This window comes from Triplophysa dalaica, chromosome 11, assembly GCF_015846415.1.
Source record: "Triplophysa dalaica isolate WHDGS20190420 chromosome 11, ASM1584641v1, whole genome shotgun sequence".
In the NCBI taxonomy this organism is placed as follows: domain Eukaryota; kingdom Metazoa; phylum Chordata; class Actinopteri; order Cypriniformes; family Nemacheilidae; genus Triplophysa; species Triplophysa dalaica.
Window position 1 is genome coordinate 23,135,861 of NC_079552.1, and position 15,434 is coordinate 23,151,294.

A 15,434-nucleotide genomic window follows, 5' to 3' on the forward strand; every position below is an offset into this window, starting at 1 on the left:
TGGACATGGAAGTATCCAGATGATACAAAATCCAAACATCAAAGCATGAAAAAAACTAATTTGAGCGTTAAATGACATGTCCTGAGAATGACCCTTCTACTGTACAGTATATAACACACACATGATGCAGGATTTCTGAGCGCTTATCATACTAGCTCACTGGTTATAAACTGCCTGAAAATTTGTTTTTCATTAGTAAACAAGTAGCAAATTTGTTGAATTTTATCATTCGTTTGTGGGATTCCTTTGCTTTCTGGATGTTTGAGGCATTTTTGTTTTGGCAGAAACCTGCTTGCCAACCCATTCAACTGTAACTGTAAGCTGGCGTGGCTGAGTGGCTGGTTGAGGAACCGTAAAATCGTGACGGGAAACCCACGCTGTCAGCGGCCAGCTTTCCTTAAAGAGATTCCCCTGCAGGATGTTGCGCTACCAGACTTCCGCTGTGAAGAGGGTAAAACGCCTCTGCTCTTCATCTGTCTGCTCTTGAACTTCATTTTTAATAATTCTAGTGATAGAATGATGAAAGGGATTTCTGTTGTTTTAGTTCGGCCAAAAATCTATTTTATCCATTCTAGTTGACTTTCTTTCTTCAGCCCAACACAAATTGAGTCATTTTGAAAGATGTTCTGGCTAAAGCATGTGGATTTTCTGTTCTGTGCAAGTTCAAATTTAAACATTCTTTCTGTGGCCAAATATGCTCAATATATTAATAGTTAACCCCATTGGCTCACTACTAATATTAGTGTATCTTGGAGGATTCACCATACATCTATAATAATGAGTCGTGGCAATTTTGGCTATTTGTTATTGGCAGACAATACTTCCTTGTTATTTTCCTCATTTAGCGCACTCCCTCCACCTGACTAACAAACTATGTGCATATTAACAGACAAACTATTTTCATGTCCATGTGCCTCAATTGTCAGTAACAGATGCTTGGAAACACTTTTCTTTGTTTTGTTCTAATTCGCTGGTTTCGGTCGACTAAATGAGCCGCTTATCTGCCCCTCAGACTGCACAGAATAGACGGGAAGTAAGCTAGACCTCGTAGGGCGGTACTGAAAAATAAAAATGTTGCTTTTATTGAAAAAAGAGGGTCTGAAATTCAATAAATATATTGCTCAAGTCGCTACATTTCCACTGGTTTGTGCAGGCCTGTGTTTGACAAGAGACTTGTCAATGGCAACCCAGCTAGCCAAAAAGCAGTATGTGATTGCTACGTAATGGCAACGTAATCTGATGAACAAAGTTAAGCTGTGATGACCGGAATAGGGAGATTCCTGGATTCATCGCCACAATGTAACTTTGTGACATCTGCCGGTTGTGGCCACATTGTGAGAATCCCATGGATTAATAGTTTTGTGTTGGTTGGTAACCAGTTAATATTTATTTATTTATTTAATATTCTTTGGGCAGACATGCGGTATAACTAGTTTAACTTGTCCTTATTTATCAAAAATAGAGACTTTTTCAAAGACACGAATGACACAGACTCAGACTTGTATTACTTTTCATTTACTATAAAACATCAACAGCAACATATCAAATCGCATTGAAAACTGTAAGCTGTTCTTAGAAACATTCAAATGAAAAACAGCAAGTGTTTTGCGTTGCGTTCTGAAGGTTTATAAACCTTATAAACCTTATGTTATAAATCTTATGTTTATAGACATAAGAGAGGGCAATGTTTTTCACTTTTTCTTTTGCTCATTTATTTTATTCCGTGAAATGTTTTCAACAGCTAAACTTAAAATAGTATCTAAACAAGTATTATGTATTCACTTTACATTGAGTTACGCATCTTCTGCACAGAGGTTTGTGATATAATATCCTTATTTTCTCCACTTACGTACTCTTGTGAGCAAAAGGTGTGCCGAATGCTGAGAAAACTCATAATTCAGTTCACTCACTGCAAAATACGCAAGAATTTCCGCACTAATATAAGCCAGCTGGAAAACTTCCAATGAACCGACAAATGAGAGAGCATCAAACATTTTGGCAATGTTTAGTTAAGTAGGACTCTGGCTGAGGCGAGGGAAAAAAGAAACAGACACAATTTTTTAGCTAAAAATGCAGAGAGTTAGGGGTTGGTCATTGGGAACAGCTGTGTTTTGAAGGGTGTTATGGATGCTGCAACATGGGTGAAGGTTTTTGTGAGCCATTTGGTGCCTTGTTGAGTCACTAGGTGTAGAGGACGATATGGAACGTAGACCTGTGTGAATGAGTTAAGTTAAGAGGGTGACTCTTGTGAAGGCTGTGTTCTGGGTCATCAGCGGGGTTCTGGCTGCGTTTGCTGGAAGACCATCCAGTGGGGCATTAATACTTTTGTCGTCAGTTGTGCCATAACATCCATTTAGTTGTTTAAACGTAAAACAAGATGAAAAGACGTTTACATTTCAACTGCATGAGGGGACGACAGATCTCGTGTTTCTCCTCAATCAATTTCAATTCACTCATTACATTTCACACTCTTTTAAGGCAGTGAGTATAGCATGAAATCCCATAGCTGTCAGTTCAGCGGAAATGTCGGATCTAGCTTATCGGAAGGAAGTCACTGTGCATATAATCAATTATGACGCTGAGATGAGTTTCAAGGACAAACCTGTCCAGCCTTTTTCCATTGACCTTCAATAGACTTGAGAAATCCCCTTCATGCCCCTTGTCTGTCCTGTGTGCAGGTCAAGAGGACTCGAGGTGTACTCCACCCGTCCAGTGTCCCACTGAATGTACCTGTCTGGAGACCGTGATACGCTGCAGCAACAAACATTTAAGTGTCTTACCCAAAGGCATTCCACGCAACGTCACCGAACTGTGAGACTAACTTTATTACACCTCTGAACACCTGATCAACTCTGGTGAACATCTAAAGTCAAATACAAATATGTTCTCAAAAGGTTGATTTGAACATATATGATATCAAGATTTCCAGTCAGTGGGAGGAGCTACATGTAGCTGTTAATAATTAGCTGATACACAGACACATGTTTGCTGTTAAAGTGACTCCAAGCTTGAAATAATCTGCTTTGGTGGTTATCGTCCGGGTTGCTATAAACACAAAAATCACAAGAGATAAATGGAAGAACATTATTAGCGAAAGAGAGTTTGCTGGAAGGTGATGTCATAGATTCTGTGAACGGCAGGACCGGTGAGAGCTGCTGCAGTTGTGGTGTAATGAGGATCTTTTTCAGTGGGAGTGGCTGAAATCACACATACACACGCAGTCTCCAGATGCCTTGCGTTCCCTAAGAGCATGAAAACCTCTCATTTACACTTTGCTCTCACTGATTCCAGGCCTGTTTCCAGGTGTGTTCTGGACTCACATCATTATTACCCCTAATTTACCCCTAACAGCCAGACTTACTCTAACTCCCATAAGCCCACAACCAGATGCTGGGATCTCTGTGGAATGACCCGCAGCATTTCACATTCCCTGTGCATTCTTCAACATTCATTTAAATAGGACGACACAACAGCCAGACGCACACAAAATAAGTTTTATTTTACTTTCACATATATATCTAAAAATAGAACATATGACGTGTGCTACATTCATTCCCTTCTTCAATCATTCAATATCTTTGTCTGAGGAACTGAATTCACTATAAATGTACACGTCTGCATATTAAGCTGCTATAATGTTATCAGTCACGTGACATGCAAAACCAATGACATGGTTTGGCATCGATTTGTCTTTACAATGCACAGTTTGATAAGCACAAGTATTTAAAAGGTTTGGAGCAAGATGTTAGCGAGTAACTGATGCAGGAAAGAGAATGAGTAAGCAGTGAGATTAAAGGTCTTTAACATTGAGCTCCTGTCTGCAGATACTTGGATGGAAACCAGTTCAGCATTGTCCCACAAGAGCTCTCCAACTTCAAAAATCTGCAGCTGGTGTATGTCTCTCTATATTCTTTGCAAAATTTAGTTTTTTCTCATTTAAATGATGTTTATTTTCACTTGTTCATCTTCTGATTCTTTTCAGAGACCTAAGTAACAACAAAATCAGCTCCCTAACCAGTTCTTCATTTGCCAACATGAGTCAGCTCACTACCTTGTATGTGTTATAACATTCATTTTTTAAAACTATTATCACAGTACTGCAGTTTATTTTGGTTGTTTTGTCCTCCAGGATTCTCAGCTATAATGCTCTTCGTTGTATTCCAACTCTGGCATTTGCGGGTCTTCGATCTCTCCGCTTGCTGTACGTATTTTTTGTCTTTCTATCTTCTAATCGCATCTCACGTTTTGCCATTATTAAAATTAAACACAATAAGTGACATTCAATACATTTGCTAGGCTTCTATTTTGTCTACAACTGTTTCGAACTCCATCATCTTAGGCCTATTTCCCAGACATTAATGTTTCACAAAATGCATTCTGGACAGAATGAGCTGTGAGTTGCTTTTCAGTGTTTTTCTGCTTTCGCTAAGCGCAGAAAAATACCTTGAAACTGCAGCATTGTGCAGCATTGAACGAAAATAAGGATGCTAGATCATTGAAGTCTGAAGTAGTCTTTAGCTTAATATCATGCTGATGACTCGCACATTATATTTTATACAACAGTTCTTTCTGGTTCTCGAATATGATGTTGTTCCACCAGTATCACCATTGAAACGCTTTATTGTTTGTATCACTCGGGCACTCAGCTAACTCAGACTATGCTGTCCTCAATACTACGTCACTCTGAAGAAGCTAGACCGCTAACAAACAAACACAAACGAATCAAGTGGATCCTTTCCAGAATGTTTACTTCTGTGATCCTTTCTCATTGTTTGTAAAACTAACACACAATAACATAGTTAAGCAAGATGTGAAATTACAAACTGCACATTAATTCATTTGGTAGACATATAAACGTGTGCACTTCAAACTGCACATGGGTGTACATTATCATATTATACTCTCGATCACAATTCAACTGCCAAGAATTACTACAATGTTTACACGTAATAAAACTGCTTACAGATAGTAAATGAACATACAGGCATATCTTTCTCCAAGAAGAAGACAAAGATTGTTTGCGTGCCGAAATGAATCTTATGCTACATGTTGACTGTTGCACTCTAAATCAACACTGCGTATGTATGGAAGAATATTAAACAAATAATGAGAATTACACAAACTTTTGAAAGTGAAACACACGTAATAACACACACACATTTGGCAGTGTCTCTTAGAGCAATTTAATCACAGCGCTCAGGAATGGTTTAAAAAAGACAACGCGTGACTCAAGGGTCAGTTGATGGTGTTCACACTCTCAAAACGGGCAGTTATTTCAAAGCGGGCATAACATTTCCTATACATATTGTGTGTGTGCTTTAGGTCTCTGCATGGCAATGACATCTCGGTGCTGCCTGATGGGATTTTCAATGATGCTGCATCGCTGTCACATCTGTAAGTAATCAAACAAACACACATTTAGACATTTTACATTTACATTTGGTCATTTAGCAGACGCTTTTATCCAAAGTGACTTACAAAGAGTTTAGGAGCAATAAGCGATAGTTCATACAGGAGCCATAATACATTAGGTGCCAATACAAAGTTACTGGTTTCAACAAAAGCTAGACCACTACTAAACACAATTACAAATCTATTTACATCATTGTCGGTTCATGCTGGACCATGTTTGAAAATTTCCAGGGCTATTGGGGCGAACCCACTGTACTGTGACTGCAGACTGCGCTGGCTCTCTGACTGGGTGAAAACCGGCTATAAGGAGCCTGGAATTGCCCGCTGTGTCAGCCCGCATGGCATGGAGGGCAAACTGCTTCTAACCACTCCTGCCAAGAGGTTTGAATGTCAAGGTAAAAAATAATCAATAATCAAAGTTTACGCAAAATAGTCCATCTGTAAACTAAAGCAGAAATCAAAGCAAGCCACAAAAAAGTTTGATCCCATGAGCACTTTCCATGTGCAGATCAAAGCATATATGAAGCCCAATGCATCATGTTTTCTTGAAGAGGCTCATTTAGGCTTGTGTGTGTAGGTGAGGTGGACACTGCCATACTGGCAAAATGTGACCCATGTGTGTCCAGTCCCTGTTTAAACGGTGGGACCTGTCACACAGATGAGCTGGACGGCTACAGGTGCAGCTGTTTAGAAGGCTTTAAGGTAAGTAAACACAACATGTAATCAGTCTGAGCGCTGACAGAACATGAAACATTTATGTGTTTGCTATTTTGCCCAGGGCAAGAACTGTGATATAGTGCCTAATGCTTGTGTCAGCGAGCCCTGTCAACATGGAGGAACATGCAGCGTGTCTGAAGAAAGCAATAAAGCCTACAGGTCAGTGTGCTTCGATCATCTGAATGTTGTTATATTATAGTGGCAAACATAATATCAAAGATATTACAACATCAAGCTTTCCAGTGATGTATGATTTGTTAGGATTGGATAATATTTGGTTGAGGAAATGGCCTTGTTGTCCAACAGAGGTGCTGTAGTAGGTCGTTGCTAAGAGGAATTTAACGCTCTCTGTGGTCTTGTGGTTACCGCTGTAACAACGTTGTGGAGAGTAGATGAACTTGAAATCAGACATTCTGAGCTTTACTGTACATATAGATACCAAACTTGAGTGCATAATTTCCGAAGAGCAGGGAGCAGTGAGTGAATTGTGTCGGCATGTTTCCAGCTATTTTTGTTCATGATTCGCTGCATCCAAGCACAAAAATAACATTTTGATTATATTTAAACGTTTGATATGTTTACTAAATATCTTCATGGAACATGATCATAAAGATTTTTGGCATAAAAGATTTAAAAAAAAACTTTTTTACCCATACAATGTATTGTTGGCTATTGCTAAAAATATACCTGCGCATCTTATGACTGGTTTTGTGGTCCAGGGTCACATATACAGACAATAACGAAGGCCCTAAAACTGAGCTTTGTGGCAATCCATAAATTAGATGCATTAGATTTGATGATTCACCATTTTAATGAAACAATTAAACCGTCAGATAGGTAGGATCTAAACCACTGTCATGCTATTGTAATGGTACTGGGTTTCTTTATGTCTTTCCTGAGGTTTGTCTCTGTTAAACAGCATTTATAGAACTGCCATACATTTCTTAATACATCTTTTAGAGGATTTGATCCCGTTGGAAACTCTTATTTGTTTTCTCAGCTGTTCCTGTCCTGCTGGCTTTGAAGGTCTCACATGTGAGATTGACATTGATGAGTGTAAAGATAATGACTGTCAGAATGGAGCGAGCTGTGTAGATGGCCTTAACAACTACACTTGTTTATGTTCTCAGTTTTACACAGGTCTGTAATAAACTTACTCAACATATATCATCCTAGCATCTTATTATTATTATACAATGTGTACCATCTTTAATCTCTTTTACTCTCTCTCTCTCTCTCTCTCTCTCTCTCTCTATCTCTCTGTGTGTGTGTGTGTGTGTGAAGGAGAGATGTGTGAAGAACTGGAGGATATGTGTGCTTCTGGTCGAAGTCCCTGTAAGCACCAATCAACCTGCGTGATTACAGCCACCGGCCCAAAGTAAACACACTTCTCCTGTCATCTCGTAACCACGTTTATAGATTTTTTCAAATACTTGATTCAGAAAGCAGATCACAAAAGAGCCTCATATTAAATGCTTTAATTTGTGTATTTGTGTGCTTTAGATGTATATGTGCACCTGGTTTCGTGGGTGATGACTGCAGCGTAAACTATGACGATTGTAAAGAACACAAGTGCCATTATGGGGCACAATGTTTGGATGAAATAAACGGATACACCTGTGTTTGTCAACAGGGCTACAGGTTAGTACCATAGAGAAAGCATATAAAACCCAAAATAAAAAACAGTAATGAAGTATTTTTAGAATAAAAAGGTGAACAGATAGTATTTTTATTTATTAGTTTTTGCACTTACTTAAAATTTTAACTTTACTACTGTACATTCTAAAGCAGTGATTCTCAACTGGTGGGTAACAAGACCGTTCTAAGTGGGTCGCGGAGTGTAAAGTCTAAGAAACAACATCAACAACAAAAAACTTCATTCTAAATGTTTTTCTGATGCAAGACTTTTACTTGAAATACATGCGGTATTATCTGTTGTGAGATGTCCGAGCAATGATCGCTCGCTGTCGCAATTCAATATGTGTGTTTAGATACGATGTTGGCAGGCTGAATGTCAGTGTCATTGTTTCACTTCAGAAACACTAACTATCCTGTCCTGTCAGACGTAATGCTGTCTTTAAAGTAAAGTACCTAAAATCACATCACTTGTACTTCATGTGTTAGCTGGGAAGGATGTACATGAAGGTATGATATTCACATACATCTTTCATTAACAGTTCATGTTAGTATTGTGAATTCACCTTGGTAACTCTTGTTTCCACAATGTTTACCTTAAAGGGGTCATACGGCGTGAATGCGTGTTTTTCTGTGGCTTTGGACACGTAAAATTACAATAATGAAAGTGTGGGAAAAAAAGATGCATTATAAACACACCCCCAAAAATCAACATCAGTTAGTGGTCTGATTTGATTAAGACCGCCCAAATGTATACACAAGTAAGGTGTGTATCTTTCAGTACAATTGAAGAGGAACATGATGTTCCAAATATGGTAAGAGGTGTTACATTTCCATCACATACTTGCAGTATTCCACAAACAATACAGCGTTTTTGAACCTTAAATCATGCATACACATTGTATTACATCTAAAACAAAGGAAAATTTTCGCTTTAGCACTGTCATATGACCCCTTTAATCCTAGCGTAACCTATAGTAAAAATCTAGAACCTGTCATGCAGAATGGTGCAAAAGAAAGCACATGATGAAGAAAATGATCCACAATTAGCATTTATTCAATATATACAAGCGAGAGAGCCTTGGCCATGGCAGTGAGCACTGGTGCAGGCTGGAGTGGCCTCTGGAGCAGACTCATGAGCTTGAGGGGCCTCTGGAAGAGCAGAAGAGTATTTTTAGAGAGTGTACCCCAAACACACAATAAAACAGTGGCCAACACAGGAAGTACAGACGATATTAGTGGAACCACCGGGCTTGGCGCTTCTAGTTCAGCTCTCTGCCGTGGTGGCCATGGCTGCCGGAGGCTCTGCTTTGGCAGTCATGATGGCTTTCTGCTCAGCATCCTCATCAGCACGCCCTATGCTGAGCATGTAACCACCTAAAAGCAAGAAGTAATCAATGAAGACACTCAAGGAACATCATGGAGGAGTTTAGCTTTGAATTGTTAACAATAAAAATAGAGTCCATAAGAATAGAAATCTCTATCGACCCTTCACAAAGCCTGCCCCCTTTGGTCATGTCCCACACCAATGCGATCCCACTGCACAAAAGAATATTTTGGGTAAAATTATCATTTCTGGAAAAAAATGACGTGTACTTTCAGCCAAAAGCAATAAGAAGGTCTATTTAAAGTATCAATTCGGGATGTGAAAGTGACTCGGAATAAAGTAAAAAAATGAAGTTAGAAATAAAAATTCAAAATAATATTGCCGTTATGATTGGTCAGGTCGTCTGTCAATCAAACTCAAGGCGAAGGGTAAATTGGTAATTGGTCATCATGGGGTTGATTCCCAGGCCACACATTGTTATAAAATAGATAGCTTCAAGTTGCTTTGGATAAGCGTCTGTCATAATGTGTGAAAATATGAATAAGGAACTAATGTTTCAATGAAAATTTGCTTTGAATATTGACCTCACTGTAACTGTTGTGAGAAGTGGACAGCTGTGTGAAGTGCCATCTACCCCGAGATCTCCATGCAACCTGGCCGACTGTCAGAACAATGCGCCCTGTGTGGAACGAGGCGGCCATCCGCTGTGTCAGTGCCTGGAAGGGTTTGGTGGACCACGCTGTGAAAAGTTGGTTAGCGTCAACTTTGTGGACCGAGACTCCTACTTGCTCCTGAGTGACCTAAAGAACTGGCCACACGCCAACATCACTCTACAGGTATTCACCGAAGCCCAAATTTTACACAATTTGTTTTTGAAAAGTATTTATAGAATACAAAAATAGTGTCACTGAACACGAATCTTCAATGTAGACAACAAGAAATAAAGAATGTGCCCCAATGATGCTCTGAAAGCTATTGTTGAGCTTTTCAGTTATTTTGCACATTATCAGGCGTCAGGCCAGTAAGAGCTGTAACAATCAAGAAATCTATGATGAACCGATAATGCAAGCAGCCATTATATCATGCTTTCACTCAGCTTTTCTGCATCTAACAATAAAATGAATTATGTGCCATTTGTAAAAGGACACTTTCTAGATAAGCGTAAGAATGGTGTCCTGTAGTCCTGTAGAAATGTGACTTTCAAATAAAAAATCACTGTCATAGGTAACACTTTACTGTTCCCTTGAGTTCTTTAACTGTAGAATAACTTATACAGCAACATACCCAAGGAACATTTTAAGTTCTTTTGAACCCACAGAATAATAATGGAGCAATGAACATGCTTTCTCTTACTTTAGTCTACCCGATCAGAGTGTAATGGTGTTTCTTATTCAACATATTATTTGCATTTCCTAAATACTTCATAAAAGTGGCTTGACGAATCTGATGGGTAACGCAGCAGGCTACTTTCTTCTGTTCCAGGGTTGCCATATCTGTGTAACACAACCAGCCCAATGGCCATTCAAAACTAGATGTAAAACCACAGATTTGGCAACACTGTTGTAAAACCGATAACTGTTTCTTTGTTAGGTGTCAACAGCAGAAGAAAATGGCATTCTTCTGTACAATGGAGACAATGATCATATTGCTGTAGAACTTTCTGAGGGTCATGTTAAAGTCAGCTATGACCCTGGCAGCCAGTCAAGTCATGCGATTTACAGGTGAGATTCACGTTAGTTGGTTTTGTATTGGTGGTTAAGAATAAACATAACTGTAATATTTAATCTTTTTCATGTTGTTGGTTTTACTGAAATATGTCTTTGAATGATCTGTTTTTTTGTTTTGTCTGCAGTACTGAGACCATCAATGATGGGGAGTTCCACACAGTAGAGCTGGTAACATTTGACCAGATGGTGAACCTGTCAATAGATGGTGGCAGGCCAACAACAATGGACAGCTTTGGCAAAGAGCAGCCCTTGAGGGGAGAGACTCCACTATATGTGGGAGGTAAGGATGCACCACAGATGTTTACTTTTATTTCAGCCACTGTAAATTGCAATACAGTCTATCACATCTACACATCCATAAATGCACCTCACACGTACACAGGCACTGCATTCATCTCCAATTTCTATAGTTCAAATTTAAGGACAAATGTTTTGGTCCACAAAACCTAGTCTCTGGTCATGTAATTCAATGCAAGTGCAGCCAGCAATAATGGCAGATGATTCACTAGAGTTATAACCAGATTTGAATGTGAATGCTGTACATTTCAGCATTAATTGCCCCAAAAGTAATCTAATACTTTCTCTATAAACTAGGCATGCCGGTCGATGTCCACCCCACAGCCCCCCGCATATGGCAGATCCAGAATGGCTCTAGTTTCCATGGTTGCATTCAGAACCTCTACATCAATAATGAGCTACAGGACTTTACCAAAACCCAGATGAAACCCGGTGTGGTGCCCGGGTGCGAACCTTGCAGAAAGATATATTGCTTGCATGGCATTTGCCAACCCAGTACAGCCATAGGCCCTGTTTGTCACTGCCAGCATGGATGGAGTGGGCAGCACTGTGACCAGCCTGCGGCAAACCCTTGTCTTGGCAATAAGTGAGTGGATGATTGACCTTAACTGTAATACCATTTATGTACAATCAAATTTGCTTATGATTAGCCCAAAGAACCACCAATTTTCAATCCTTTGGAGACCTGGGTTTTGAATCCGGGACTCCAGGTTTTGGTGACCTTCAAAACATATTTAACCAATAGAGATGTGTAATATGTCTCACTGGAAATCCCAACCCAAAGCCAGACTGGCAGCTGGGTTCTTCATATTAGTCGAAATGTCAACACAATATTTTTCTCAAATTATGACCCCGTCCACACAAACAAGGTTGCCTGAAAAACAGCTCCACAACATTATGCTCCCCTCACCATTTTAACTGTCAGGACTTTTATGCCTCCCAACATTGACATCATGTGACTGAACAGCTCTATTTCTGTCTCATCAAACCAAAGGACACATCCCAAAAGCTATAAATAATGGCAGGCAAACGTCAGTTTTTTCCGTCGGGCAACGAGCTGGCTACACGAGACTATATACTAGGGTCCCTAAAATCTTACCCTGGAGGTCCGGAGCACTGCAGAGTTAAGCTCCAGCCCTGATCAAACACACCTGAGCAAACTTATCAAGGTGTACAGGATCACTAGAAAATCACAGGTAGGCAGGTTTGATCGGGTTTGGAGCTAAACTCTGCAGTGCTCCAGACCTCCAGAGTAAGATTTGAGAAACCCTGCTATACACCATACAATTATTTGCAGAATAAGAAAGCTGAAAACCATCAGAAGAGCGAAAACAAAACTTGAGAGTGCTTAGCAATGTACAACTGGAGGTTCAAACTTCTTTGGAAACATATCACTGAAATGAACAATGTCTTAAACATAAATGTTGACCATTCCATTTCAGTTTGTTATACACAAAAACCCCAAGATTGCTGAATGAACCATAGGATTTCAAAATGATCCAGATAGGGCCATCGTATTTTGTCTTCTTTTTTAATGAAGTTGCTTGAATGATGTTAACGTTGGGCAGAATTGAAAAAGAAATGAGCCTTATAATTTAGACCATAACTGTTAGCAAACTCTTTGATCTTTAATGTGTAATTGTCCTTTTGAACAGGTGCGTTCATGGGAAATGCATTCCAATGGACTTGCAGTCGTATCGGTGTGAATGTCAGGAGGGTTTTCACGGTGCCCTGTGCAACCAGCAGGAAGAGCTGTTTAATCCATGCCGAAAGCTTCAATGCAAATATGGTCACTGTCAGATCTCAGACACTGGAGATGCATACTGTCATTGTGAGGCTGGCTACAGCGGAGAGTCATGTGACAAGGGTAAGACAATGCCAAACTTATCGGTCTCTGGCAGCTGGTACAGTAATGCAGAATTTAAAAAAATAGCATTTGCCACCATTTTGCACTCTGTTTGCCCAAAGTGAAATTTGAGTTTTAGATACTGTAGATAAAATGGTGCTCATAAACGGCATCCACAAATGCTTTGGTCTATCTTAATACAACATGGCAATAGGGTCCTCGCAGTTTGTTTAATGGCATTTCAATCCATTTCATTCCATTTCATTCTGTCATTCTGTTTTAGAGTCCGTGTGTCACGGGGAGCCAGTGCGAGACTTCTACCAGGTCCAGCGTGGCTACGCCATCTGTCAGACCACACGCATGGTGTCGTGGGTGGAGTGCAGTGGTGTCTGCGACACGGGCTCATGCTGCGCCAGCCAAAGGATGAAGCGCAGGAAATACACATTTGAGTGTAGCGACGGCACGTCCTTCAGCGAGGAGGTTGAAAAGACCCTCAAGTGTGGCTGTGTAGGGTGCATGTAGAACATAAACACTAGCATCACCTCTCCATCACAGTTTGAAAGAACTTCAGAGAGCCATCACTAATAACAAAAGTCAACAGAAATATTGATGATCAATGTCTTTCATTGGGTATACAGAAACGTACCCCACCCACCCCTCGCCAGAGCCTGAAACTTTACACTCTTTGTCCACATATAAGTTCTCAGAAAGATTTCATATTAAGAACTCTGCTCACAGGAGGACGAGGAAGATGGCCTCAGGCTCGTTTCAGCCCAAATGCAAGACCGCGGTAGTATGTTAGAACAGAATGCTGGTCTTTCATCAGACCTCTCTGTGCTGCAAGACGTGTATTCGTGCAGGTGAGGCTTGGTCATGGTGATGAATGTGGGCGAATACACAAAAAACCCCTCAACAACATACAAAACATCTAGGTTTATGAGAGAGGCGTGGAAAGTCTTACCCATGTATTCATTAAAAACCGAATAGTTGTGAAGACTAGATTGAGACTGAAGGCAAAGTGATGACTTTCACCGTGTCCTCAGCCCAACTTCCCTTCAAATACAGCCGCATTGACAAACGGTCCCTCCAAAGTCATAAGTACTTCTGTCAGAACATGAGGAGCTCTGTGATGCTCCTGGTGCCAACAACTTGGAAAGGGAAGCCCTAAGAATAATTAGACTGTCCGTAGCTATAGATAGAAGAAACAAATGAAATTCAACAAACATGAAACATTGATGTATTTCATATGCGCTATGCAGATGTTCATCATGTCATGTGACAATGTCTGCTTTAAGATTATTATTCATTTTACTGAGCAGAAGAAAGAACCCTCATCAAAAGAAACTGATCAGTGTTGAAAGGGGTAAAAAGATCAACTTTACCATTAGGATAAGGGCAGATGCTTTTATCCAAAAACAAGGAAGACCTTTTCCAACAAGTGCACATTTAGTTAGTGTGAAATCTCAAATCTTTTGACATCAACATGCATTCCGCTTCTCCGCAATGTACAAAGACGAAGTGGTCTTTCAAATTCATTACAGCTACATATTACTGCATTTGTGATTTTTGAAATTTGACTTGTGTATCTTGCTTTGATTGTTAAATACGTAAAACAAAAGTGATGTTTGGATTATTTCGTCCAGTTTTGGTGGGTGTTTGTTTTTACTTTGATTTCAATTGCCTAACTCCCCTAGACCTTTACTTTATACAGAAATGTTTAACAGATTCTAATATATATTTGTATTTCATTTTGGTATAGTATTTTTATATGTTAAATAAATTTGTTTTCAGGACATCATCATCAAACAGAAGTGTGAAATTGGGTGACCTGATATTTATCTGCTCGTTTAATTCACTTTGCAAATACAGACTGCAGTGGTTTTGCAGTGGTGGCCAAAGGCAAATGTTTCATTAGCTTTACTTAAAATGAGAGCCGGTATTAATTGTTTTAGACCTTTTTTTAGTATTGTAAAAGTTTTCCGTGTGAATAGCTGATTTTTTTATCATTTTGAATATTTGTAATAATTTATTCTGCGATAGAGGACAGACCAAACATCAAGAGCAAATAAACCTTTCCTCGACAGCATGACTTTCCAGATGGTGAATGATGCATATGCAAGCAAGGAGGATCTGTAAACGGTGATATATCATTGCAGATGTTTTCTCATTACACAATGAGGAGCTAAACCCTGTTCCACAGTCACAACCATCTTCCACTCCTGAGAATTCATGATGAAAGTACCTTTGCTATTATCTTCAGAAGTTACACAAACTAAATGCAGTTACTCAGCTTTTTAAGCACCATCAAACATGTTTACTGAAATTTCTTTTTCATTCATTAAAATATGTGAATATGTAAGTGTGCAATTACGTCTATGGCTGGTTTATCAAAACCACTGCAATGTTGTTGATGAGTAATTGATGGACTTTTGCAAAAACGTCAGAATAATCTACCAGGAATCAAACACTAAAC

General features: G+C 39.5%; 1 protein-coding gene across 1 annotated transcript in view; it reads left to right on the plus strand.

Moving 5' to 3' along the window:
* The window catches only part of slit1a (slit homolog 1a (Drosophila)), a 62,962-nt gene extending 47,634 nt beyond the window's left edge, over positions 1-15,328 (plus strand). Inside the window, exons 20-37 of the mRNA XM_056761274.1 lie at positions 285-451; positions 2,679-2,811; positions 3,825-3,893; positions 3,983-4,054; positions 4,130-4,201; positions 5,323-5,394; positions 5,644-5,807; positions 5,990-6,114; positions 6,191-6,288; positions 7,130-7,269; positions 7,414-7,507; positions 7,633-7,770; positions 9,699-9,927; positions 10,682-10,812; positions 10,944-11,098; positions 11,413-11,701; positions 12,771-12,982; positions 13,245-15,328. Coding sequence (XP_056617252.1) covers positions 285-451; positions 2,679-2,811; positions 3,825-3,893; positions 3,983-4,054; positions 4,130-4,201; positions 5,323-5,394; positions 5,644-5,807; positions 5,990-6,114; positions 6,191-6,288; positions 7,130-7,269; positions 7,414-7,507; positions 7,633-7,770; positions 9,699-9,927; positions 10,682-10,812; positions 10,944-11,098; positions 11,413-11,701; positions 12,771-12,982; positions 13,245-13,483 — 2,599 coding nt within the window. The 3' untranslated portion in view covers positions 13,484-15,328. The remainder of the gene's footprint in view (positions 1-284; positions 452-2,678; positions 2,812-3,824; positions 3,894-3,982; positions 4,055-4,129; positions 4,202-5,322; positions 5,395-5,643; positions 5,808-5,989; positions 6,115-6,190; positions 6,289-7,129; positions 7,270-7,413; positions 7,508-7,632; positions 7,771-9,698; positions 9,928-10,681; positions 10,813-10,943; positions 11,099-11,412; positions 11,702-12,770; positions 12,983-13,244) is intronic.
* Positions 15,329-15,434: the final 106 nt, after the last annotated feature.